This window comes from Styela clava, chromosome 2 (assembly GCF_964204865.1).
Source record: "Styela clava chromosome 2, kaStyClav1.hap1.2, whole genome shotgun sequence".
Lineage (NCBI taxonomy): Eukaryota > Metazoa > Chordata > Ascidiacea > Stolidobranchia > Styelidae > Styela > Styela clava.
This window is the reverse complement of record NC_135251.1, coordinates 19386182-19412215: the sequence shown is the minus strand read 5'-3', so window position 1 is coordinate 19412215 and position 26034 is coordinate 19386182. Positions and strand designations below refer to the sequence as shown.

The 26034-nt window shown below is 32.3% G+C and overlaps 3 protein-coding genes and 1 long non-coding RNA gene across 4 annotated transcripts; 3 read left to right on the top strand and 1 right to left on the bottom strand.

The window, feature by feature from the left end:
* The first annotated feature begins 1532 nt into the window (after positions 1-1532).
* LOC120335950 (uncharacterized) lies at positions 1533-3051 on the top strand. The gene is made up of 4 exons (XR_005568738.2): positions 1533-1817; positions 2099-2238; positions 2522-2591; positions 2959-3051. It is a non-coding gene; the product is annotated as an uncharacterized LOC120335950 (long non-coding RNA).
* A 3372-nt stretch (positions 3052-6423) lies between these two features.
* On the top strand, positions 6424-10697 carry LOC120335884 (intelectin-1-like). Its single transcript, XM_039403505.2, has 8 exons — positions 6424-6573; positions 6734-6837; positions 7220-7289; positions 7503-7535; positions 8009-8127; positions 8960-9264; positions 9549-9771; positions 10235-10697. Exons 1-8 carry the CDS (start codon positions 6498-6500, stop codon positions 10466-10468), a joined length of 1164 nt encoding a protein of 387 aa, XP_039259439.2. The 5' UTR covers positions 6424-6497; the 3' UTR covers positions 10469-10697.
* Positions 10698-13660: 2963 nt separating this feature from the next.
* Positions 13661-17671, top strand: LOC120335883 (intelectin-1a-like). The gene is made up of 8 exons (XM_039403504.2): positions 13661-13809; positions 13970-14073; positions 14418-14487; positions 14721-14753; positions 15696-15814; positions 16022-16326; positions 16679-16901; positions 17323-17671. Exons 1-8 carry the CDS (start codon positions 13734-13736, stop codon positions 17551-17553), a joined length of 1161 nt encoding a protein of 386 aa, XP_039259438.2. The 5' UTR covers positions 13661-13733; the 3' UTR covers positions 17554-17671.
* A 2072-nt stretch (positions 17672-19743) lies between these two features.
* LOC120335885 (intelectin-1-like) lies at positions 19744-23815 on the bottom strand. Its single transcript, XM_078120015.1, has 8 exons — positions 23712-23815; positions 22746-22834; positions 22095-22164; positions 21990-22022; positions 21475-21590; positions 21006-21292; positions 20446-20668; positions 19744-20298 (listed from the first exon to the last, which is right to left on the bottom strand). The coding sequence occupies exons 1-8, from the start codon at positions 23791-23793 to the stop codon at positions 20071-20073; spliced, it is 1128 nt and encodes a 375-aa protein (XP_077976141.1). The 5' UTR covers positions 23794-23815; the 3' UTR covers positions 19744-20070.
* Positions 23816-26034: the final 2219 nt, after the last annotated feature.

Below are 26034 nucleotides of genomic sequence, written 5' to 3'. Positions count from 1 at the left end.
TATGGGCAGAATGAAAGAATGGTCAAAATTTGAAGAAAATAAAATTAATATCATTCTAGACTTAGAGGCTTGAAACATCTCTAAGTATTAAAATTTTGGAATTTATAATTCATTCCTTTTATTGCAGAGAAAAGCAGTAAAAAAACTGTAATCCCAAGTAAAACGAAAATATATTATTAAAACAATTCATAAATACACTTTCGAAGTGCTCAACTTTAAAAATACCTAAATGCAACAACTCTCATGACCTCAATAAGTTTTGAAATCCTTTCCTGTACGTGGTGAACTCGCGTGGCCGTTCTCTCAAAATAATTCGTATAAGCAAGTACGATTACATCGAAAAATCAAAGTATGTCCCAATAGCGTGATGACCACCTAAATAGCAACATATTGCTTCAACACGAAAACAACTTCAAAGGGCTAAATTTACAAATGCTGAAATAAAATTGATGAACGTTTTACATCAAGCTGTATATATTTTCACATATTGATCTTATTTAAGACATAATTATTCACTTCACGTTTTTCAACTTGCGTGAACTGGAATGACATTACCTAAACACGATTTAAAATGATTCACTGAACGAATGAATGATCACCCATTATTTAGTTAACTATGTATAAACTTGCAAAACTTAAAGTAATGAAAAACGACAGCATAAGTAATTTAATTCAAGTTTTTTTTTTGTTTGTGCATTTCGAACAATACATATTTTTATTTTATAGTCATATCCTTCATTTGCAACAAAAATTAGACGTGTTAGAAAAATATATTTTTCTTCTCTAGCTTACGTCTTATTTAGTTTAATCTTATTTGTAAACTTTTATTATTTCAAATTCAATTTTTACATTTATTTAATCGAATTGAACTACTACAAAATTGAGTATTAAAATGAAAAACTTTTAGCCGACAGTAACTCCGTGCACAATTGATTTTTATAATCAAGAGTATACAAATATATTAATTTGCATAATATAAATACTGAATCATACTGCTTATTAAAGAATCATATCCAACGTCATAATTTTTTTTTACAAAATTTTATTCCTATCCCGCTCTTTCATATTTCGAATTTTGAGAAAAAAAATCTGTTTTGGCTGTGATCCGTATTCAATGCCATTCGGCAGGGTGCTTTATGTAAAAATTATCAGTTTTGATAAATTAGTGAAGAATCTTATTTTACCATTATTATTAAAATAATTTGTTTTGAATTTTGAGAGATAGTTTTCACATTTTGGTTGAATAATATTCAGTTATTTTGGGAATCATACTGAACCATTTAGTGGAAGATTAATTAATACAACACTGAAGTCCCATCAAAATAATACTTTGCATAAATCACGAAGCAGATGCAATGAAACAAAAATATTAGTAACCTACTAAAGTAATTAGTAAAGCCTACTATTAGTAAAGTCCATATGTTTTTTCTCGTGACGTAATCACTTCAGCAACTCCGCATCGTTTGTGCATGCGACGCACGATGTTCCGGTAATGTACAATCCGGGATTCAGTATTGCCAATGGGTTATTTCTGTGCTTCTGTGGGGATAATGGCTTATTTGATATTCACGAGTAAATATCAGGTAACATATGTCGTTTATAGTTTATTCAAATCTAACCGCATACGTAACTATATTCAAAAATACCCACATTCCTGTTGTTTAATCTAACATCTGGAAACTAAGGTTTTGAAGATATATAAGACGTAATGTCGAAGTACTAAACTATTGTTCCTAATCTTGTTACAACGCAATTATATAAAGCAAAAGGTGACCTTCAATAAACTTCAAGGAACTTCAAAGCAAAGTTAGTACCAGGTATGTTGCTGGGGAAGACGTTCACAAACGTGGTGGAATATTAGTAGCTATGCGGCAAAAACTATTTGGGCATCAGCGATTTCAATTTTAGTCAAAGCGTAAATCATACAATGTATTGTATTGGATAGAATATGCAGAACTGAAAATATTATAGTGTTTCGAACATAATAAAAAAGTTACGACACATTACGCTGGTGCGAATTCTTTATCGTAATAAATGTGTTAATTATTTCTAAAAATATTATACCTAATTTTTTTTCAAATGTAACATTTCGTTTTAGATACTCGAAGCATGGATACAAGAGGAGCGCTCGTATTTTTTATAATCGCATTGACGATGACGAACTGTGCTGATGCGTGGTGGTATAAGCCATTTACCGGAAAGCATACACCAGCTCTTACTGCAAAAAGCAGTGTCTCTGTGAGTGAAAGAAAAAATTGAAAATGTTATCATCAGGACAAATAAGTATTTAAAATAAATATTTGCATGAAATTTCGAAAATTTATAAATTTAAGTGAAGAGTAAAAAAGGTAAAATTTCTTGATGCTGGTTTCTACTGTTAATTGATCTAGAGATTCTAGATATTATTTGCTTCGAATTTTACACTATATAATAGTTGTTAATAATAATTAATAATTATTAATCAATATACTGAGTACAATTACATACAAAATCTTAATTATATCCATATTAAATTTTCTAGCATGACATCAGCATGGATGATGCAATTGAAAGATTCGCAGATTTTCTTGAAGCAAGTGATATGGAAGAAAGTAAGTGATTTGAAAAGTGGCCATGCTTGTATTTATTTTTTAATAAATCTTTCAGCTAATTCAAGTTGAAATCAATCGACAAACTTTCTCATACGCGAAAGACATTCCATTCTATCCACCTAAGCCTTGCAATACTGTGAAATGGAATAGCAAACCGGTACACTTTTCAACATCGTTACTGGTTTTATTACTAATGAGTGGTTAATACCTAAATTATTGTACATGCCCATTTACTCGCTTAAATAAAAACAAACAAAAAAGTTATATAAACGTATCCACATGTTAGAAGGTTGATTTTGTTTAGTTCAAGCAGACTTTGGGACAGTAGTACTAACTAAAACAAATATTTATTTTACATTTTTAATAGACGAATAAGATGCAATCAGCTTATCATGATGAAGACAAAATACATCTTCGTGCTAATATATAAATGTGTAATAAAAAAATAATAAAAATATGACAAATATGTTTTTTCTCATTTTGTGGCTCTTCACTGAGTAGCAGAAAAGTTACATTACTTTCTCTAGGCACAATATTTATACAGTACGTTATAACGATGTATTGCGCCGTCAAGGTAGATCATTAAAAATACTGTGTTAAACAAAAGTAAATATTAACGTTGCCAGATCTACTAAATTAATGATTTGTAATCTGATCATACTAATGGTTCAGCTTTGTCGACAAAACTGTAGCGGCAATATTGATACAGTACCTTATAACAATGTATTGCGCCATCAAGATATCGTGCATCCGAAGTATTGTAGCTTATCTGACCTTGAATTGTATGTAATTGAGCTATTTTGTTGGTATGCGTGCAAGCTGTTCAGAATGGATCATTAGAAAATACTGTGTTAAACAAAAATAAAATATTAGCGTTTCGAGATCCACTGAATTGGAGATTTGTATTCTAATCATACTAATGGTTCAGATTTGTCAACAAAACTATATGACAGGAGGTAATCTAGCCTTCGCTACTAACAATCCATCAAAGTATGTACAAGCACTCCAAGTTTTAAGCTAACATTTCTAATGGCACCTGAGTAGCGGAAGTGGATAGGAATATGGTTTTTCGAAACTTTAAAAAACTTAATGTAGGGTACATATAGATTCTCTGTATAGTATATCTAGGGATGGCGGAATCGAGTCCGGTTTCGATTACAGAATCGATTATTCATGGAATCGACTAGAATGGATTCCGATGGATGGAATCGATTCTCAAGGTTAAAACTTGAATTGCAAGCAATGTGTAATGTTTTGTGGCAATACCTTCACATATAGGTACAAAATGCTTTACGGCTATGTCGAGTTGCTACGACGACGCAGGCTTCAATGCATATATATCAAACAATTCGCTAGATAGCTTTTACGTTTATTTATTTCTAAAATCTCTGTGGGTTCTGGTGGATCCTTTTTTTGTGCGATTTTTTTTTTGTGCGATTCGGAAATTTAGGAATCGGATAAGAATCGAATACTTGTAAGTAATCATACTTAGCATCCTTAAGTATATCTTATATCCGTATTAGTATTGATACAGGTGTGGAAGCAACGAACAAAATATTGACAGTAAAATTCGTGCCAGTATTTGCATATTCCCATTATAAAGAAAACGCTCTTTTATTACATAATACAACATATATGTCAATTCATCATTTTTTGTTGAATCAGGTTAGTATTTTTCGAGAATGCAAGAACCTAATTTGTACTTCGAATAGTACATTGATGTGTTGCATTGTGGTTTGCAGTGAACCAAATTTTTCATTATTTATATTTAATCAATAAGCTGGGTTCAACTATGAATTTTGCCGAAAGCTGATTAAATATAAGGCAAACACAATCTTCAGCCATTAAGAGTCATTAGAAGACTTTCATACTGGTTTATATTTTGCTGCGATCACTGCCATACGATTTAATGAATTCATACTAATAATTATCACAAGCTATTAATTTTTGAATCATGTGACTAAATTAGCGAATATGCATCAAAGCCAAATCCTGGGAAGAATCGCAAAATTGACGTAGTAATAAATTAAAAATCACGAAATGGACATTTGTATAATATTCTCTCAATATTTTGTGTTATTAACAAGTTTTTATTCTTCAATAAATGGGAGTACCAAGTGATCTTATTGTGTTCGATACATTGGTGCTGTTATGTAAATATATATATATAGAAAACTAATAGATTACCGAAATGTTTGAGTAGATATTACGCGTTTTTCTACGAGTGTTTGAAGATTACTAAAGAAGTCATGATGAAATTGATTAATCGTCATTTGTCTGGCCGGAAATAAAAAAATTGTTAAGAATTATCCATTTTATAAAATAAAGAAACTGACTCAGAACAAAAGAGCAGGATATAGTACAGGAGCAGTAAACTTAAAACATAGCTGTTTCAAAAAATGTATCGAATAAACTAAAGATTTATATCTTAGAAACAAACAACTAGAACTTTTCAGCAGCAGTTTTCAGCCTAATATAGGCATTAAAGAATCAAATCATTCAATTAAGTAAGATTCTGTATATCAACATGTCTGTTCAAAAATTGAACAAATGTTGTTCCACTCAGAATAAGATTACGTTTTGCCGAATTTGACGTTTTGTTAGATTTGACGTCCTGATGCAAAACTCTCGAAACATGTTTCAAGGTTTTGAAAAAAAGATTCTATTCATATTTGACATTAAAAATGACAGACAAGTAATAATTGTAGCAAGGATCTTGTGTTAAGGAGACAAACGTTATGTGATTTAGAGAAGAATTATCAAATGCCATCAAGAGAGCAGCTTTAAATGTGTTTGGTTTATGTTTCATTCTTTTCATTAATTTATTTTGTAAAATAAGTTTAGTGTAGTGTATAGTGCAGACAAATGAACAAATATTCTCATTCGGTTAGTGTAACCCAAACATTTACTGCCAGGACATCGAGTGCAATAATATTCCCAATATTCTGTTGCCGACAAATATTTATTTTAATCTGACGATTATGCATCTTTGATTTGGTATTAAAGATATGCAGCGCGCAAAAAATAAAGCATATTGTATGATATGTACGTGGTATCATCCAATTACAAAAAAAAATTGACAATAATTTAATTTTTGGTATTGTTGATATAATACTGCAAAAACACAGTATTTAGCCTACAAGTGCTTTCTGTTGCATTATTACTTATCGATCTCGATAAGTATGTTGAAAGGTATTTATTTGTCTGTCTGTTTGTTTGACTGTTAGATGGACGCTATATTTCACGAAAGCGAGGTTAAATCTGCTCCAAATTTTGCATATGCATTCATCATATCTCGGACCAGAATTTTATGATTTTGGACAAATTATGTCGTATAATTAGCGAGTCATTAATCAATTAGTGATGGGACACACGGTGTCGCTATGGAGTAAGAGGGGATGAATCGGAACCACATTTTTGGGATCCCCTAACTTCCGATCGATAAGTCTTCGGTCTCCGACCGATATTCTAGGTTCAAATATTGTCTTGAAAACTATGGAACGGGGTAGTGATGCTTCAACATGCCTCCTATTTCGATCAATTTATTACAAAGAAGTCGATTGAAATTTAATCCAATAGTATCGAGATATTTATTTAACGATAACAAAAGCATGGTATTGATAGGAGAGTAGTATTAACAAGCTAATTAGTATATGAAATAGAAAGGTTATAAAAAATATTCGATTCCAAAAGATTGAAACTATAAAATTTTCCAATGACAAAAAATGCCAAACTAAATCAGTTTTATAATTTTCTCATATTTTGTAAGATTTCGTAACAAAACAAAGTATAATAACAGTTCACAATAAGTAATGTCTCACATGATTTCAGGTGCAAACGTATTTAAAACAATAAAATCAATAATATTTTGAAGAAGTTCTGGGCACAAAGCTCGCTGTTACAAGAATGAAGTTGTGTTCAATAATTTTACTCTTTTTTCTTTTGGGAAATGCATCGTCATCAATGTTCAAAATGGAGAGAGGTATGGGATTGTATGAAAATTTTCTCCAAGCTATGAAGAAATATTGATTATGAGCTATTGGTGATTGAAGTCACATCTACCCTAAACATGCAAATAACGTTACTATTGCTAATATTTTTGTTTTTGACATGTCCAACACCTGATCCAATTTTATATTTAGGATCTGCTTTGAAATTGGTCTGTCCCGGCGACGAACAAGATGATTTAGAATACGAGTCAAATATATCGCATGTAAACATATCTAGAGGAAAACCGGGGAAAAGAGTATGAATTTTAGAAACTTGTGTTAAACATATTTCAAATATAAAACTCGGAAACTGGAAACTGTATTGACAGCAACCGTTTTTGGAATCGTTAATAGTATCAAAGATTTCTGTTACTAAAAGTACTGTTGTTAATAATAACTTTTACGTTAAATACTCAACATGGTGCGTTTTACAAGGCACGACAATTTGCACACCTTATGTTCTTTCCAATCTATTGTCATTAGTATTGTCATATTGATTGGAAATTTTGACAAGGTGAAGACTGCCTACTACACCCTACAGCATTGCTTCGTGACACATAATCATATTCACACGGCCAAACAAGTTAGCTTCAATCACTTTGCCTTATTCTGAGTTTAGCTTTATTACTTGACGTCTAGGGTCCACAAGGTCCACCAGGACCGCCTGGTGCAAAAGAACCAGATTCAGAAATACGGAGAAGATATGAAGGTGAACTATATTAAATCTGTATATATATAAAATTCCAAAAAGTAAATTTTAACTAGAAGCGTAATATAGCTGACAGGTTCGGACAACACCAAAATAGGCAAATTTTAAAAAAGAAAGTTGCCAGAAACGCGCAGCAGCTAAAAACATACAACCAAGAATCGTGCCAAGTTTCTTAATGCAGAAATGTGGTAACAAATATCTATTCAAATTTAGATCGAATTTTGGCGTTGGAAACTCAATTGAAAGGTATGTGATATGTTTATTGGTAATTTCTGACTCTGACTATAAACATCTTCATATATGTAATAAATTCGAGAGAACGAAATAAGAGAACGGAATCGGGAGAAGTAAAAACGATATTAAAATGATTCAATAATCATCATTTATATCCGAAAAAAAAATTGCTGAAACTTTTTCAAAACAAACAGTTCAAACTTATCATTTATATGTATGATCGCGTATGTAATATTGTTGTGTTTTGTGTTGACTGTGAATGATGCGAATTGATCACACAATTCAGTTTTGATTTCTGGGAACTGATTCTATTTGCCAACAATCAAAATGACTAAAACAGAATCTTGGAACGATTTTTTTTTACACAGCAGCATTATTTTTTATGAAAAGTTTCTTTCAGTTTCTATTTGGCAAATATTTATCAGTTGAAAGTTATAAAACTTAACGAAACAGTTTAACTGATATACTGTACGTTGTATATGCAGCACAAAATGATCAAATTGGTGGATTAGGACAAATTGGAAATCCTGCGGAAAGTTGCAAAGCCATAAAGCTAGCAAATGATAACGCCGAAAATGGTCTCTATTATATCAGGGATAATGAGGTAAAATATTCATTTTGTACTTATTAACTAAAATTCCTTGTGACCATCAAGTAGAAATTGATGGCTAAACAATTTTTTTTTTACTTTGAAGTGTTTACTATATATTTATTTATTTATGTTTGCAACATTGACCTCTACTGCATATTGTTGCCATTTAGCATAGAATAGACCAGGGGTGGGCAACCCCTGGCACTCGTGCCGAACTTGGCACGCGAGCCCATTCATTCAGCACGCGAGCGAGCCCTCGGAAACGAGATCATTGTCCTTCAGATAAAAAGTTTCAAGACTCTGATGAATTATCTGAAGAAACTCGGTGTTTGTTTATTTATTATCGTTTAACCATCCGTTATTTATTTAAACCCTTTTTGTTTTTTCATGACATATGGCTACAAAGAAATATATTACATATGTTTGTGAATCTCTGTTCTCAGTTATGAACTTTATTAAGTCTCGTAATAGGAGTAGCCTGACTGATGAAACCAGTAGTCCGTGTATTACTCTGAAAGTTACAAAATATGAACCCAACGTAAAATCTCTATCAGCGGTAATGAATCAGCAGAAGTCTTACTGATATCGAATAAGAAAAGTAATCAAATATATTTGTCGGACTGATATTTTCCCGAATAGTGAATCTATCTGTACATGTTGAAGTGGTTTATTATTGTGCATCATTGCTTTGAAGATAGCATAGAATTGTTTTTAATTTTGGTCGGCACGCGGAAGAATTTTGTCGTTAATTTCAGCATATTTTGGCACGCGATCCGAAAAAGGTTGCCCACCCACGAAATAGACCTTCAGATGAGATGCATACTGGGACTAATAAAATTTTCAGGGAAATGTATTTCAAACATATTGCGACATGGATATTAATGGTGGAGGATGGACTCTCGTTGCTTCTGTTGACGAAAACAATATGAAGGGTAGATGCACATCAGGCGATAGATGGTCGAGTGAACAAGGAAACAGTGCACAACATCCACACGGTGACGGCTTTTGGGAGAATAGAGCTGTTCATGGAAGTGCTTCTTCATCCGCCAGTGACGATTATAAAAATTCTGGATACTTTGCAATGAATGCACGCGACATTATGTTATGGCATACACCAAATGACACGCCAGTTGGAAGCTTTGATTCTGAGTAACTACTATTAAATTAAAATATTATTAAAAAAAATGAAAATTTCAATTCTTTAAAAAATGATCAGAACTCGTGTTCAGAAGTAAAGATCAAAAGTAACGTTCAGAAAACTTCACTGTCAGGTTATTGTAAATATTTAACTACCCCAACATATTCCATTTATTTAAGTTTTTTTCCAGTGAGCAATTCTTTTAAAATCCATGCCTTTTAAAAGTATGTTTGTAATAATTTGCATCCAAATTATATCAATAAACTTCATACTAAAACGTGGATTTAAATTTCAGGGCATTTATCAAGTATCATACGAGTAATGGTTTCTTACAAAGATACGGCGGAAATCTTCAAACTCTTTATTCAAAACACTACCCGATGCGCAGTAAACAATATACCGCTAATAAAGACAATGGACCATCAATACCTATAACTTGGGACAAGGGTAGTAATGCCAAAATGGTGGAACTTACTCCAATTAATTCAAGAGGTGAAACCGAGTCTGGATATGTACAGGTTATTTACTTATCCTCATTTATTTTCACTAAATAACAAAATTACTAACGCAGCTTTTCCCAATTTAATTGAAGCTAGACATGCGGGTTAGGCGAAAATAGTTTGTTTATGTATTGATATATTGTCTATTGCTGCTATGGTTGTAGTAATAAATTGTCGGTGTCAAGTTATATTTAATGCAACAAATATGCTCTATTATAGTAAATATTAGACGCAGGAATAAGACGCATAACTCATATTTCTGTATTTAATTATATAACACATAACAATAAAATTTGTCTCCAGAGATTCCGTACCACTAATTTGAAATATTTCAATTAATAAATTCCTGATTCAGTCATTCATAAGAAGAAGAAATACTTTTACTTAAAGTAAATTTTCTTTATAATAATTTTGGTTTTCTTGATTAATCTTCTAAGTCCGAATATATATTTCCGAAACAAAAATAAAATTGTATTTGCAGTTTCGAGCAGTCAACAACGAGCGAAATGCGTTTGCACTTTGCCCGGGTGTTCGTATCAAACCAAACAAGCGAAACGTAGAACATGTATGCATCGGAAGTACAAGCTATAACATCGGCCATACACGCGAAGAAGAATACTGCGGTGATTTTGCAGCAAAGGATTGGAGTCATTCATCAGGGTGGTCCGCACCAGAAAAAATAATCACATCAGTTGTCATGATATTCTATCGTTAGGATGAGAAAATTTACCTGTGTTGTGATTTCAACAACAACTACCAGTGAATCAGTTTTAAAATACAAAAACTGAAATAAAGTGTATATATTACAAGAAAAATTTGTTCCTGTTAGCAAGATTGGAAAGTATATGAGATTCATTTAATTAAAGACATTTATACTGTTTTATATTTTGTTGCGATTACTGCAATACCATTAATAAATTTAAACTAGTACTTGATGTGAAAAGCCGTGCCAACGGGAGGAGGATTAGTTGTACAGTTACAAAGTATTTGGGCATGATTTCTATACGTGTGCAGAATACAGTAAATGAAAGTACATTGGTCGAAATGATCATGTGATAATCCTATTTATGAAACTGACGATGGCGCAGTGAACCAACAGGACGTCGTTCATGAATAATGACTTCCTCATTCATTGTACCAAGAAATAATTAATGCCCATAAAGTAGTTTCAAAATGTATCAGAGAACTGAAGTAGACTGAAACAATTTGAGTAGAGGTCGAATTTGGATATCAGGCCAAATCACAAGAAAATCCTCGTTAAATTGGAATAGTTCATAAATTGAAAACCAAGAAATAAACACTTGCATAATATTTCCTTATCAAGTATCAACAGTAATAGTATCAACATTTTTTGGTAATACCATGTGTGTTTTTTTCTTCATTTCAATCATTACCATAAATTGCAGTATCCAGTAATCTTATTGTGTTTGATACATTAGTGCAGTTGTGTACATCTAGAACACTAAAGGATTACCGAAATGTGTGAGTAGATTTTATTCACTTTGCTCCGAGTGTCCAAAGATCACTAAAGGAGTCATAATGAAATTGACTAATCGTCATTCGTTTGAACAGAAATCTATTTTATAAAATAAAGAAAACTGACATAGAACAAAAGAGCAGGATATAGTACAGGAGCCGTAAAGTTGAAAATAGCTGTTTCAAAAATTGTATTGAATAAACTAAAAATTTATGTCTTAGAGACAAACAACTAGAAGTTTTTAGTTTTCAACCTATTATATATAGGTAGGCTTACCATACGTCCCGCTTTAGGCGGGACAGTCCCGCTTTTCATCGTTTTGTCCCGCCGTCCTGATAAGTCAGCCAAAAGTCCCGCTTTTCCAGCATAATACACAAACATGTTCTTGTTACTGTTGTTTCTGTGTAGCGCAACGCTAGTCTTCTTACTGAAGGTGAATGCGTTCGTTTCCCGCTGATTCCCATTGATGGCAGACGTATCGCATGTGAAACCAATACTAATTAGTCTAAATTCGAATTATTTGTACCGGTATCGTTACCGTCAATTCCTTCCTATTTTTCGAACTAAACCCGATATTTAGACAGAGAATAAGCGCATGAAATTTCGATAACAATATGGTCAATAAAGACAGCCCAGACAGCTTTAAATGTAGGAATATGGGCCTATGTAGTAAAATTGGAAAATGTGAAGTGACAAAATCACAGCTAATGGGTCGTTGTCTTTCGAGGCGACCCGATTTGAAGTCACAAAAATATGGTAACCCTATATATAGGTAATAAAAAATAAGAAACCATTCAATTAGGTGGGTAAGATATGAAAATGTCTGTTCAATAATCAAACAAATGTTCTTTCACTTAAGATAAGATTACGTTTTGCCGAATTTGACGTTTTGTTAGATGCGAAGTCCTAATGCAAAACGCTCGTCTCGTGTTCCAAGGTTTCGAATAAGTTATTCTATTCAATATTGACATAGAAAATGTCAAGTATGTAATTATTGTAGCGAGGATCTTGTGTTAAGGAGGGCAACGTTATATGATTTAGAGACGAATCATGAAATGTCATCAGAAGAGCAGTTTTACATGTTCGGTTTATGGTTTTTTTTTCATTAAAAAAGTTACAATAATAAGTTTAGTGTAGTGTTGAGTGTAGAGTGTAGACAGATGGAAAAATATACTCATTCGCTTATTGTAATCCAAAAATGTATCACCATAAAATCAAGTGCATCAATATTCCCAAATGAGTTCAATGAATTCAAGTTTCATCTATTGTTGGCAATCATTTATTTTAATCTGACGTTTTTGCATCTTTGATTTGACATCATCATTTAACCTTGTAATAAAAAACACATTGTATGATTTGTCCGTGGTATCCTTACATTACAAAAAATCATCAATAACCTAATAACTTGACTTAATAACCTAATTGTTGATATAATACTGAAAAAATATGTTATACGCAGTGCCTTATGTTCCATTAGTTGAGGGGTCACCAAACTACGTCCCGCGGGCCAGATCCAGCCCGTGGCCTCATTTCATCTGGCCCGCAATAACACAGAAAGATATCGGATTTTTTTTCCAAGGTTTGTTTCCCTGAGCATCGACTTTCTTGTTTATTTCATAACATTGGCCAATCAGCAAGATGCAAAGAGTGACGTAACAATGGGTCTTTTCATATCCGCTCAGACAAATTTTCAGTCGTGGTTGTGAACAATACCTCATTTTCTCGATTTTGAATGCTATTCGTTAGTTTTGGGTTGTGTTTCGGAAATTTAAGTATGAATCAAATAAGTCAATCATCATTTTACTTTTCAGGAGTTGTAGTTTAATTGCAGTAATCAAATTCATTTTGCACTCGTGGCGAAACTGTTGCTGTGTACGTACGATATAGAATTTAATATTCAAGGCTTCGGAAATGTAGAATTTATATTGTTGAATAAATTGAATGGATTTCCCAACTTTTGTGAATTTATTGTATTGCATTGACAAAAATATTTGTCCGGCCCGTTTCAACACAGTTTGTGTCATACCTGATCTGGGGTCAAAAAAGTTTGGTGACCACTGCATCAGTTAAAATGTTTTCCTGAAAACTATGGAAAGGGGTAATGGTGCTGCAAAATGTCTCCTATTCCGATGAATTTATTACAAAGAAGTGGATTGCAATTCAATATAATATTGAAATATATATTTAACAATAACAGCGGCCTGGTAGAAATGGGACAGTATAGTCTTAACTTATAAAACTAATTAGTTTATATGAAATGAAAAGGTTATACGCGATATTCGATTCAATTTAAAATAAAATTGAAAGAATAAAGTTTAAAAATAACAGAAAATTATATCCAATGCCAATACAATACAATTTTGTATGCTTTCGTAACAAAACAAAGTATAATAACTGTTCACAATAAGTATTGTCTCACATGATTTCAGGTGCAAACATATTTAAAACAATAAAATTAATAGTTTTCGAAGAAATTCTGAGCTCAAAGCTCGCTATTGCGAAAATGAAGTTGTGTTTCATAATTTTACTCTTTTTACTTTTGGGAAATGCAACGTCATCGATGTTCAAAATGGAGAGAGGTATGGGATTGTATAAAAAAATTCTTCAAGCTATGAATGATTATTAATTATGAGCTATTGATGATTAAAGTCACACTTGACCTAAATAAGCAAATAACGTTACTATTGCTAATATTTTTGTTTCTGGCATATCCAGGACCTGGTCCAATTTTATCTTTAGGATCTGCTTTGAAATTGGTCTGTCCCGGAGACGAACAAGATGATTTAGAATACGAGTCAAATATATCGCATGTAAACATATCTACAGGAAAACCGGGAAAAAGAGTGAGAATTTTAAAACTTTTAAAACGGAAAGCGTGAAAACTTTATTGACAGCAAACTTAATTTTTGAATTGTTGTAGTACTAAAGAGTTCTGTTAATAAAAGTGCTGTTAGTAATAATCATTTTCAAGTTATATACTCTGAATGGTGTATTTTACATGCCACGACAGTTCGAACATACCTTATGTCCTCCCCGTCTGTTGCCGTTGGTATGTTTTATATTGTTTCACAAGGGTAAAAAATCTTGACAAAATTAAGATTGCCTACATCAGTGCTTCATGACACATTCACAAGCCCAAACAAGTTAATTTGAACCTCTGAGTTTAGCTTTATTACTTGACGTTTAGGGTCCACAAGGTCCACCAGGACCGCCTGGTGCAAAAGAACCAGATTCAGAAATACGGAGAAGATATGAAGGTGAACTATAAAGAATCTTATATATATAAAATTCCAAAAGGATATCCTAACTAAGAGCGTAATATAGCTTACAAGTTGTTCGGACAACACCAAAATAAGCAAAATATTAAAAAAGAAAGTTGGCAAAAACGCGCAGTTGCTAAAACTCCTGTTCCGTGTCAAACAAAAAACCAAGAATCCTGCCAAGTTTCGAAATTAAAAAATGTAACAAAATCATATTTATTCAAATCTAGATCGAATTTTGGGGTTGGAAACTCAATTATCAGGTATGTGATGAGTTTATTTCTAATTTTTGACTTTGACCATAAACAAGATCATTTATATATATATATATATATATATTAAGTTCGAGAGAACTGAAAAAAAGAACGGAATCGTTATAAGTAAAAACGATATCAAAATAATTTAACAATCTTCATTATATCCGATAAAAAATTTGCTGAAACATTTTTAAAACAAACAGTCCAAACTTATCATTCATACGTATGATCGCGTATTTAACATTCTTGTTGTATTGTGTGATTTGCAGGCTTGTCCATGAGAAACGTCCCATGGGATGGGATGGGACAGCACACATTTGTATATCCCATGGGACGCGAAAACCGTATGATTTTCGGGGAAATGATGGTAAAACATTTCGTTATGGACTTCGTTTTCATATATTTGAACATAACTCTCTTGTTAGTTATAAAGAGCAAAATATATTCAGCATTAACAATATACTTCGTGAAGGGGCTGATGGACACATGTATAGTAGTTCTAAGTTTAAAGCTAACAAAGTCCGTGAATTTTGCTGTTTTGCATGTCTATTCGTACATGTAGTCCTGTTTAATGGACGCTAAACCCAAATTTAACAATTTTTATTGAATTTTATTCCAATGGAAATCCCATGGGATGAGATGGGACAGGCATAATTGCTATGGGATGGGATGAGAATGGGACAAAAAATATGTCCCATGGACAAGCCTGGTGATTTTACTGTAAATAATGTGAATTGATAACAGAATTTTAATTTTTGGGCGCTGATTCATTTTGCAAACAATCAAAATGACTAAAATATAATCTTGGAACAATTTTGTTGACCAGAGCAGCAACACTTTTCATAAAAAGCTTTCAGTTTCTGTTGGAAAACATTTATCTATCAATAATTATAAAATTAGTGAAACACTGTAACTCATAAACGTAACTCATGTAAGTTGTATATTCAGCACAAAGCGAGCAATTAGGTGGACTAGGACAAGTTGGAAATCCTGCGGAAAATTGCAAAGCCATAAAACAAGCGAATGATAACGCCGAAAATGGTCTCTATTATATCAAGGATATGGAGGTAAAATATTCATTTCGTACTTGTTTTCTTAAATTTCTTGTGACCATCAAGTAGAGATTAATAGCTAAACAAGATATTTTACCCTTGAAATGTTTACTATATTTATTTATTTATGTTTGCATCATTGACCTCAACTGCATATTGTTGTCATTTAGCATAGAATAGACCTTTAGATGGGATGCATACTGGGACTATAAAAAATTTCAGGGAAATGTATTTCAAACATATTGCGACATGAATATTAGTGGTGGAGGGTGGACTCTCGTTGCTTCTGTTTACGAAAACAATATGAAGGGAAGATGCACATCAGGCGATAGATGGTCGAGTGAACAAGGAAATAGTGCACAACATCCTCACGGTGACGGCTTCTGGGAGAACAGAGCTGTTCATGGAAGTGCGTCTTCATCCACCAGTGACGATTATAAAAATTCTGGATACTTTGCAATGAATGCACGTGACGTTATGATATGGCATACACCAAATGACACACCCGTTGGAAACTTTGATTCTGAGTAACTATTAAAATATATAATTCAGATTTTTTCAATGCATGATCTCACGCGTCAACACAGAAATACTCAAAAACTCAAGTTACCTGGAAAGAGAGTAACAAGTAACCATTGAAAAAGCAAAAGTTATGGCATATATACAAACATGTAGTTCTACAATAGGCGCCTTGAATACCAGTAGCACAAGGCATGGAACTGCGTTACCAATTTACTGCCTTGTCATTTTTTCCTACTCCCAGATATTGATTTTTCATTCTCCTCTTGGCAACTTTTTTTAAATTTCATGCCTTTGTCAATAAATTTTTTATTTAAATAACATTACCAAATTATTCAAAAATATAGGCTTGAATTTCAGAGCATTTTTCAAGTATCATACGAGTAATGGTTTCTTACAAGGATATGACGGAAATCTTCAAACTCTCTATTCAAAACACTTCCCGATGCGCAGCGAGCAATATGCCTTTGATACAGATAATGGACCAGCAATACCCATAACTTGGGACAAAGGTAGTAATGCAGAAATGCTAGAAGTCACTCCTGTCAATTCAAGACTGGAAATCGAACCTGGATATGTACAGGTTATTCTATTTTTTTGTGTTTGTTTTATGCAAGTGAAAATATTAAACTAAAAAAATCGATCAGTGAAGAGGTCAGTAAAATTCGGTAACTGGTAAGTAATTAGACCGCGTTTTCAAATGTGTTGTAAATTATAGACAGATAGTTTATTATACTCTTATTATTATGTTTACATTCAATACAAAAATTGGTTACATATATATACAGTTCTCCATGTACATAACAAAAAACTTGTTACAAATAAATATATCTGAGTAGAAAATGGTAATTTCGAAGTATTCTTCAACAATTCCATTGCAACATGTCAAACATTTTGCCTGCTATTGTCTGATCATATAACTAGTAAAAAGAAGAAATACATTTATTTATTTATCATTGGTTCTCATTTCTGTATCTGATGGAAACCTTTAATTCTATCTACAGTTTCGTGCAGTCAACGTCGAACAAAGTTCATTCGCACTTTGTCCTGGTGTTCGTATCAAACCAAAAAAGTTCAACGTAGAACATGTATGCATCGGAAGTACAAGCAAAAATATCGGTCATGATCGTGAAGAAGAATATTGTGGTGATTTTGCAGCAAAAGATTGGTTCAGCACTAGATGGTCATCACCAGAAAAAATGATCAAATCTGTTGTCATGATATTCTATCGTTAAGTTAAAATGGTTTAAACTGTTGCAATTCAAAACTGACCCACTTAGCTGTGATTCATTTTTTTGAAGTGCAAACGTTTAAATAAAATGTAGTGGCAAAAATTTGGAATTCAAATTTGTTCTCGTTTGCAAGATTGGAAAGTACATAGGGGGAAAATCAATGTGTAGGATAAGGTAAGAAAGAAAGTAAGAAAGAAAGCTCGTTAATTAACAACACCAGCAACACATAAATTTCATCATACTTAGGCTGAACAGTGTTTAATTTGGCCTGGATGTATGCACTTTAATGGCCCGTTCCTTTCTTTGGGAAATAGTTAATTGAATCTCCGATATACAAAATGAAAACTAAATAATATATGATATTAGGGAGGTCACTATTTTGTAATTTCGCTTGATAGGAATGATATTAATAACGCGAATTATAGGCAGTATATGTTTACAAATTTTGCGCAAGTTTAGCATAGCTTCATATAGTGAAACATTTATTATGGAATGAATGTTATTTGAAAACGTATTAAAATAATAGAATATTTTATTTATTTCTATTTTTTAAACGAGTAGTTTTGACAAAGATATATAAGCTTTGACACAAAAAGAGAATAAAAAAAAAATTAATTTGAACTGAGTGTTCATCAGGCATAGTCAGCACATTAGGTTACATAATATTTTTCATCTGTTTAGGTTCATTGCGGTAAAAGTATTTTAACAAAAAACATGTCTTTAAACACGTCTTTCACGTCTTGTTTTCATAAATAGTGCATTACGCTGGATGGAAATCAATTGTTCAATTTAGTATTCTCAAATACATTTCTGATTTAAATATTTTCGAATATTTTAAAACCTTCTAATAACACGGGAATGATATACTAATGTAAGATGGACTAGCTAGGCATTGAATTTACTGAACATAGACGTTTGTTCATGACTACTTGAATCATCATTAATTTAAGAAGCGAAAGTAACAATTTTCTGCCGAAGTAGCCGAATTCGGAGTGAAACATAAATGCGTATTGCAATATAATTTTATACCATGATTAAATACGAGTTTTTGACATTTCATGTTAATATTTACAAAATATTAGTTAGAATTTACGTTAAAAAGAAAATTTATATTACTGTAGTACAATAAAAAGGCACAAATATGTTCACGATGTATCGGTGCTAATCGGTCATATCTTGAATAAATGGCTGCTAAACTATTTTCTTCAACGTTCAACATTTTTAATAAGCATTTCAGCATGCAACACTAATATCTATTTGAAATCCCAATCAGAGTCTTGAATCGTTTAATACGTTTATATGTTATTATATGCATGAACGATAACTTTATATGCTTACAGTTTTTACCTCTAAGGTGCAATCAATATAACTCAATTAAAAATATATTTAATTTATTATAGAAAATTGTAAAGCTTGTATCGCAATTAAAATGTATTACCGATATAGATGCGCCTAGACCTAGATGCAACTTATTCCCCATAGTTCATTTGTTGCTTGTTTCAGATTTTTAAAATAAATAAATAATGAGAAGATTAAAGCTTTTGTCATTTTTGAATATGTTGCTTCTGTATATTGCAGATGCAAAATGTGTCGATAAAGCAATTGATAACTAACTACACGCTTACAGCAGAATAATATTGTTTGTTTAGTATGGACATTAACTGTGAATATTGGTTATTTGTAGAGATGTTTTGGGATCATTTTCTTTTCTAATTGGTTTTGGTGATATGCTGCACTGGAAAGTTTTACCCTTCAATAGATCCCAAAACCAAGAAGTGCAAGAGGCAGTTGCAAATTCGTAGTCTTTTATATACCCAAACAGTGTAAAGTGTAGCTGTAATTCTTCGATCCATCAGACTGTAATCTATCAGTGATTGTTTGAGAGAATAAGTTCAAAAAGTGACAGAATTAGTGTATGCACATTATGCGATTGCTTCATCATTTCAAAAACAGTTAATACTGTCTTTCATCATTTTACAATTGTATGCAATGATGCGACTAAAAGAAGATTATCGTTGTTATTTCAACTTTAAGCATGCGAAATATTTTAAAATATGAGCGTATACCTGCTACTGACATTGTTTTATTTTAATTTTTTGGACTCTGATTTTCTCCTATTTATTTTCCCTACAGCACTAGCTGAGGTTGACCGGTTAATTTCACAAGTGTTTCAAAAGTGTTTTCCCTGAAATTCCCAGCCCTAATAATGACTAATTTAACGCTATTATAGATTTATAATATGTATAATGTTTTTTGGACAATACGTGTACGTTGTGTAAACAAATGATCAATTCTTCACAACTTAATTACATGATGGAATAGGCCAATTTGTAATTAATATCTCGATATATTACATAATATATATAGTTCCCACATACACAATATTTTTGTACATATTGTAAATAATATAAACGACGCGAAACATTTTAAAACAATGTTTTTCACTTAAGACGACATTAGAAATGTGCTATTTAAACTTCATATGGTTTTCATTCAGTTTTGTCAGGATGTTACTTTATTCTAACGGTAGAATATCATAACGACAGATTTTATGAGTTTGTCGCTTGATGTCCACTTTGGCCAATCTTTTGCTGCATAATCACCGCAATATCTTTCTTCTCCACCATGCCCCCCCATGTTGTAGCTTGTGCTACCAATGCACACGTGTTCAACGTTAAACTTTCCCCTTTTAATTCGCACCCCTGGACACAGTGCAAATGCGTTTCTTTCTTTGTTTATGGCTCGAAACTGTAAACAAACAGAATTAGGAAACATTATTATAACAATCAAGTCTCAATCAGCTTTGTTAGGATTTAATATTTTCTTGTGATCATTTTTGCATGTTTGTGGTCAAAGGAATTTGTAGAGCCATAGCAACGTCTATTTTGGACCCACCTGAATATAACCTGAATCTGTCTCGGCCTGAGCGTTGGAAGGTAAAAAAGCCGCCAATTTGTCACCACTTCCTCTAGCCCAGTAAACTGGAATCGCAGGTCCATTGTCCGTGTTTGTTCTGTATGTTTTGCTCCTCATTGGGAAATACCCAGTGTATAAAGTCTGCAGATTTCCACCATATGTCGTTAAGAACTTTGATCGGGTGAAGTATTTCAGAAATGCACTGCAATTAGAAAGTGCTATTAAAGAAACGCAACCAAACCATATCTTCCAGTATTTTTTTATGAGAAAGAATGATGAATGAACGCGAAGGGCATTAGCCTGAATGTAGGGTATAACGCCGTAACGGAATGTGACTGAAATGCTTTCTAATTGGTTTAAGATATTCTATATACCTCGTCATTGGATCCTAAAACTTATAGAAATATATGTGAAATATCTAATGAATGTGCAAAATGGATTACTTCAATGAAGAGTATTAAGTAGGAGATAATAAGGCATTTTAGTTTAATTAAGTCAAACGGGTAATTCAGTAAGGTTTTCCCAACATTTTTACCTAGATTGGTGTGTCATTTGGAACATGCCATATCATGATATCTTCTGCTTTCATAGTGAAATAGCCAACACTTTTATAATCATCACTGCTAGACGATGAGGCACTTCCATGAATGGCTCGGTTTTCCCAAAATCCGTCTCCGTGCGGATGTTCAGCGCTATTTCCTTGCTCACTTGACCACCGATCCCCAGCTGTGCACCTTCCATTCATGTTGTTTTCATGGATAGATGCAATGAGAGTCCACCCACCACTATCTGTTGTCATATCACAGTATGTCGAGAACACGTTTTGCTACAATATATTAAAGTTTTGGTCAACAACTAAAATCTAACATTAAAATTACGAGAAGACTTAAATCTGTTTGGGTACCATAGTTCAAATCTATTATGGAAAGCTGAAATAAAGTTTAGGTATTTCAACCCTATTGTATAAGTTTTTATTATTTGTTTTTATGTTCTATAATATTGACGCACCTCACTATCGACAAGGTAGTATATTCCATTGCTTGAAGCTGAATTCGTTTGTCTGATTTGCAAACAACTTGTTGCTGGATTGGAGTGAGATCCTAATTTTCCAATTGCATTCAGATCTGTTAAAACAGTCATACTGGTTAACAAATCTATGAAGGAGAATATGCTCTGAGGAGTTCTAAACTCGAACTAACTTCTGATTCATCAAGTATGGCGCGTGCGTACAAACATTTGTCATAGTCCAAAAAAATAAAGTACACATTGCAACTATATAAATGAGAAAAGGTTTTTAAATGATTCCAATCTTGTTGAAAACAACAAACAAAAATCAAACCAATACATACACTGCTAGCACAAAACTTTTCATTTAAAATAAATTCTCTTTGACTGCGCTGAATTGATATTGTTGTGTACGCGAGCGTTGACTATAAAATGTGGTACTAAGTACTTAATTTATCCAATAACGCGAGAAACGATGCACTTCTATTAATGTGCTCAAATTATAACATTACGCGTACTCGATAACTTTGTCTCCAATTCTGATATTCTTCCTGAAATTAAAAAAAAACGATGAAAGGTAAATCTTAGCATAAATTAGTAGATTATCACGACTGGCATCTAACCTTCGTATTTCCTTCTTAGAACAGAGTCGGGTTCTTTTATGCCAGGTGGGCCTGGTGGACCTTGTGGACCCTAAACAAAGTTGATTTACTGAGATAAAACATAGATATAATCAGTGGTGGGATTCAATTTTTTGTCAGCCGGTTCCATCACAGAAGTCATATTCTGTTTGAAAATTGACAGTAACCAGTAATGCTAACCGGTTCGCTGATCTCATAAAATTCCGTGAGACGGTTTTATAGAACCGGTACGAACCGGTTAGCATTAATCCCACCACTGGATATAATCATATTTATATTCATTTTATTTTGATTATACAACCATAATTATAACTAATCAAATTCACAGTAATCGAAATAGATAATATTATACATTTTAGCAACATTTTCATTGAAACATATATACATCGTTATTCAAATTGTTGTTGTAGTGACATGAATTTGATTGTTGTAGAATAATATATCATTTCAACTATCAGATAATTCGTGTTCAGTGGTAAACATTTGCACGGCGTAGCCTGCGGCTGGGAAATACATAGGTCATCTCGTACTCGGGAATAACAAGCTGGTGGATTTAATAGGAAACAAGTTAGTGAATTAATATAAATATATATGGAAAATCACTTTAAACATTTTTCGACGACAATATCTCACCATTTTGCCGGGTCTTCCAATAATCATATTCATCCCAGGGTTCGCAACATCATCGTTCGTATTAGGACATTGCAACTTTATAGTTGAACCTTGAAATGAAGACTAACTAGTATTTTTGGGCTATCAGAACGTTCTTATGTTCTACCTAATCGTGGTTATATGACGTGAAGCATGTAAATTATTTTACCTCTTGTATCCGTTGATTTTAGTACTCGAAAGTAAAATTCGACAGAAATATTATATCGATATTTCATAAGTCCGTTATTAAAGTAAAAAGCAATTGAAAAGGATGTTATTAAACTGCTTTTTTGCTCAGAAAATTGTGAATAAAATCCTTTAAGTGGAAATGGTATTATCTGTTTCTGTGCCTTGAATCAGCCCAGTGCTGTAGGTAAAGGCGACGAAAATTGAATAGCAGTGTGTCAAAGTACAGTTAATCAAAGCAAAGGGATTAGCAGATACATCCTCATCTTTCAAAAAATTTCGCACGCTTCGAGTTGGAATAACCACAAAAATCAACCTTATCTAGCCTCATCATTGCATACAATCGTGGCAGGGAGAGACCGGTTCAGCTGATTTTGAAATGATGAACCAAGAACATAATGTGCATACACAAATACTTATACGTTCAAAAAATTACTTATCGATAACAGTCTGACTGATCGGAAAATTATTGTTGGATTTTATATAGTCTGTGTTTATAAAAGACCACCAAATTCGCAACTGTCTTTTTCACTCTTTGGTTTGGGCATCTATTGCACAGAAATATTTTTCAATACAGCATAATTTCTACCAAAACTAATGAGAAGAAAAATGATCAAAAAACATCTCTACAATCAACCGATTTTCACATTCAACGTCTATGCTAAACAACAATTGTTATCTGCTGTAAGCGTGTGGTTATCAATTGCTTTGTCAACATATTTGCTAGTAGACTACATAAAAATTTCAATTTGATATGCTCACCCCTTTCCATTTGGTATAAATTTGCATCTGTGGTATACAGTAGCAGCATATTCAGAAAGGACAAAAACAATAACTTACTCATTATTTATTTATTTTCGAAATCTGAAACAAGCAATAAATGAATTATGGGCCAATATGCATCAAGGCGGAATAATACCAGTAGGCCTAGTACATTTTGTTACTACACTAGCTTTGCAAACTATCTCTCATTATAATAATATACCTTCACCAAGTTGTTCAAATGTCGGATGTACGCTTATGCCTGGAGGCTTTACAGAGATGCCTATTGCCTATTCAGAAGACAAATGTTCAATCACCAGCTCGTATGTGAGCTCGAGTTTAACCGGGGTATAACCATACTGCTTTCAATTCATTTTCAATTGAGTCGCACCTCAAGGACAAAAATGTAAGCCTTTAAAGTTATTGCTGATTCAAATAATAACAGCTAAACGTATTTAATTAAACGATTAAAGAATCTGGTTGAGATTTTAAATTAATATTACTGCTGCGTGCTAAAATGCTTTAAAAAATGAGGAGTTGAATGAAATAATACAGTTACATTTGATTCAAGATATGGCGCTCTAAATTATATATATCGCGTTTCATGAAAGGAATAGATTTTGTTCTAAAAGCAGTATATATTTTCATAGTTGAAGATATAAATTATTTTGGCTTTAAAACTTATACAGCTATCAAAAATCCCAAAGCCTAAATATTGAGACAAATATTAATGAAGTAATATTGATTGCGCAACATCAGTAATAGTTTTAGGTATTTTACCATATTGCCGACGATCAATGAATTTCAAAATAAAATAAGCTGGCCGTATTAAATTTGAAATTTGTTATTATTTTTTTAATTATTCAACACCGTGGTACCGATACATCGTGAACATATTTGTGCGTTCCGTTTTTGTTATTGTATATATAGTGACTGTCTAATATTCTCGAAGTTTATGTAAGTATTAACATGAATTGTCAAAGGCTCGATTATAATCTTGGTACTATAGAAGTATAGACTGATATTGCAATACACATTTATATTTCAATCCAATCTAGGCCGCTTCGACAGAAAATGGGTATTATCGCGTCTGAAATTAAAGATGATTCAAGTAGTTATAAGACAAGTAGTTATTATTAACAAACCCTGATCTTCAGTGAATGTAATTCTCACATTATTATATCATTTCCGTGTCATTAGTAAATTTAAAAATATCCAGAAATATTTAAAGCATGAATGTACTAAAGCATATGTTCTCAAAGTGCTACATACGAACTCCGCGAGCTATTTGTTTCTCTATTAAATCTGAATACGGAATATTTTTAAATACATAGCTGCAAATACATTCGTTTCCCTAAATATAGTAATTTTAATTTACTCTGGAGCATTAATTGATAAGTAACAATGTTTTTGTTTTTTTCTGTATTTATTGTGGGGCTTCGTGAATACTGGTCAACCTTTTCCCGGGCCCCATAACAACAAAAGTTTGAGAACCTATGTATTGAAGAATACGAAATTGAACAATTGATTTACATCCAGTGCAACGCACTAGTTTTGAAAACAAGACGTGAAGGACGTGTTTAAAGACAGAATTTTTTGTAAAATACTTTTTCCGCAATAAACCTAAATTTGATAAAAATTTCATGTGACTTAATGTGCTCACTGTGAGTGGTGAACACACGCTTCAAATCAATTTTTTACTCTTATTCTCTTTTCGTGTCAAAGCATAATTCTTCATCAAAACTACTCGTTTATAAAACAGAAATGAATAAAATGTTATTTCTGTCTGTTATTTTTAATACGTTTTCAAATAACATTCATTCCATAATGAATGTTTTACTATATGAAGCGAATGCTTAATTTGCACAAATTTAGTGCAGAAATATATATTGCTATAACTCCTATTACTAATATCATTCCCACCCAGCGAAATTGCAAAAATAATGTTTTCTCCAATCTCATATATTAAGTTTTCTTCTTTTGTATACAAGGAAAAAATTTAAAAATTTTCTATAGAAACTAAAGTACATACATCAACGCTGAGCCTAATTTAAAAATTGTTCTGCATTAGTAAATTTTATGTGTTGCCTATATTTATTAACGAACTTTATTGCGTGAATCTCAAGAACATTGCCTACCATATCTCACAATTTGATTTCTCTTTATATATACTTTCTAATCTTGCAAATAAGAACAAATTTGAATGCCTGATCTATGATGAATTTAAAATTTATTCAATCATATTTGCACTTCAAAATATTGAATCACATCTAAGTCAATTTTGAAATTGCAGCAGTTCAAATAATTTCAACCTAAAGATAGA

Excerpts from the sequence above, each read along its gene's own strand:
- LOC120335884 (XM_039403505.2), top strand. The coding sequence starts at position 6,498 with ATGAAGTTGTGTTCAATAATTTTACTCTTTTTTCTTTTGGGAAATGCA. Across the intron at positions 6,574-6,733 it reads AATGTTCAAAATGGAGAGAG|GATCTGCTTTGAAATTGGTC; the intron begins GTATGGGATTGT and ends TTTTATATTTAG. Across the intron at positions 9,265-9,548 it reads GTTGGAAGCTTTGATTCTGA|GGCATTTATCAAGTATCATA; the intron begins GTAACTACTATT and ends TTTAAATTTCAG.
- LOC120335883 (XM_039403504.2), top strand. The coding sequence starts at position 13,734 with ATGAAGTTGTGTTTCATAATTTTACTCTTTTTACTTTTGGGAAATGCA. Across the intron at positions 14,074-14,417 it reads CAGGAAAACCGGGAAAAAGA|GGTCCACAAGGTCCACCAGG; the intron begins GTGAGAATTTTA and ends CTTGACGTTTAG. Across the intron at positions 14,754-15,695 it reads GTTGGAAACTCAATTATCAG|CACAAAGCGAGCAATTAGGT; the intron begins GTATGTGATGAG and ends TTGTATATTCAG.
- LOC120335885 (XM_078120015.1), bottom strand. The coding sequence starts at position 23,793 with ATGAGTAAGTTATTGTTTTTGTCCTTTCTGAATATGCTGCTACTGTAT. Across the intron at positions 21,293-21,474 it reads ACTACCTTGTCGATAGTGAG|CAAAACGTGTTCTCGACATA; the intron begins GTGCGTCAATAT and ends AATATATTGTAG. Across the intron at positions 20,299-20,445 it reads CAGATTCAGGTTATATTCAG|TTTCGAGCCATAAACAAAGA; the intron begins GTGGGTCCAAAA and ends GTTTGTTTACAG.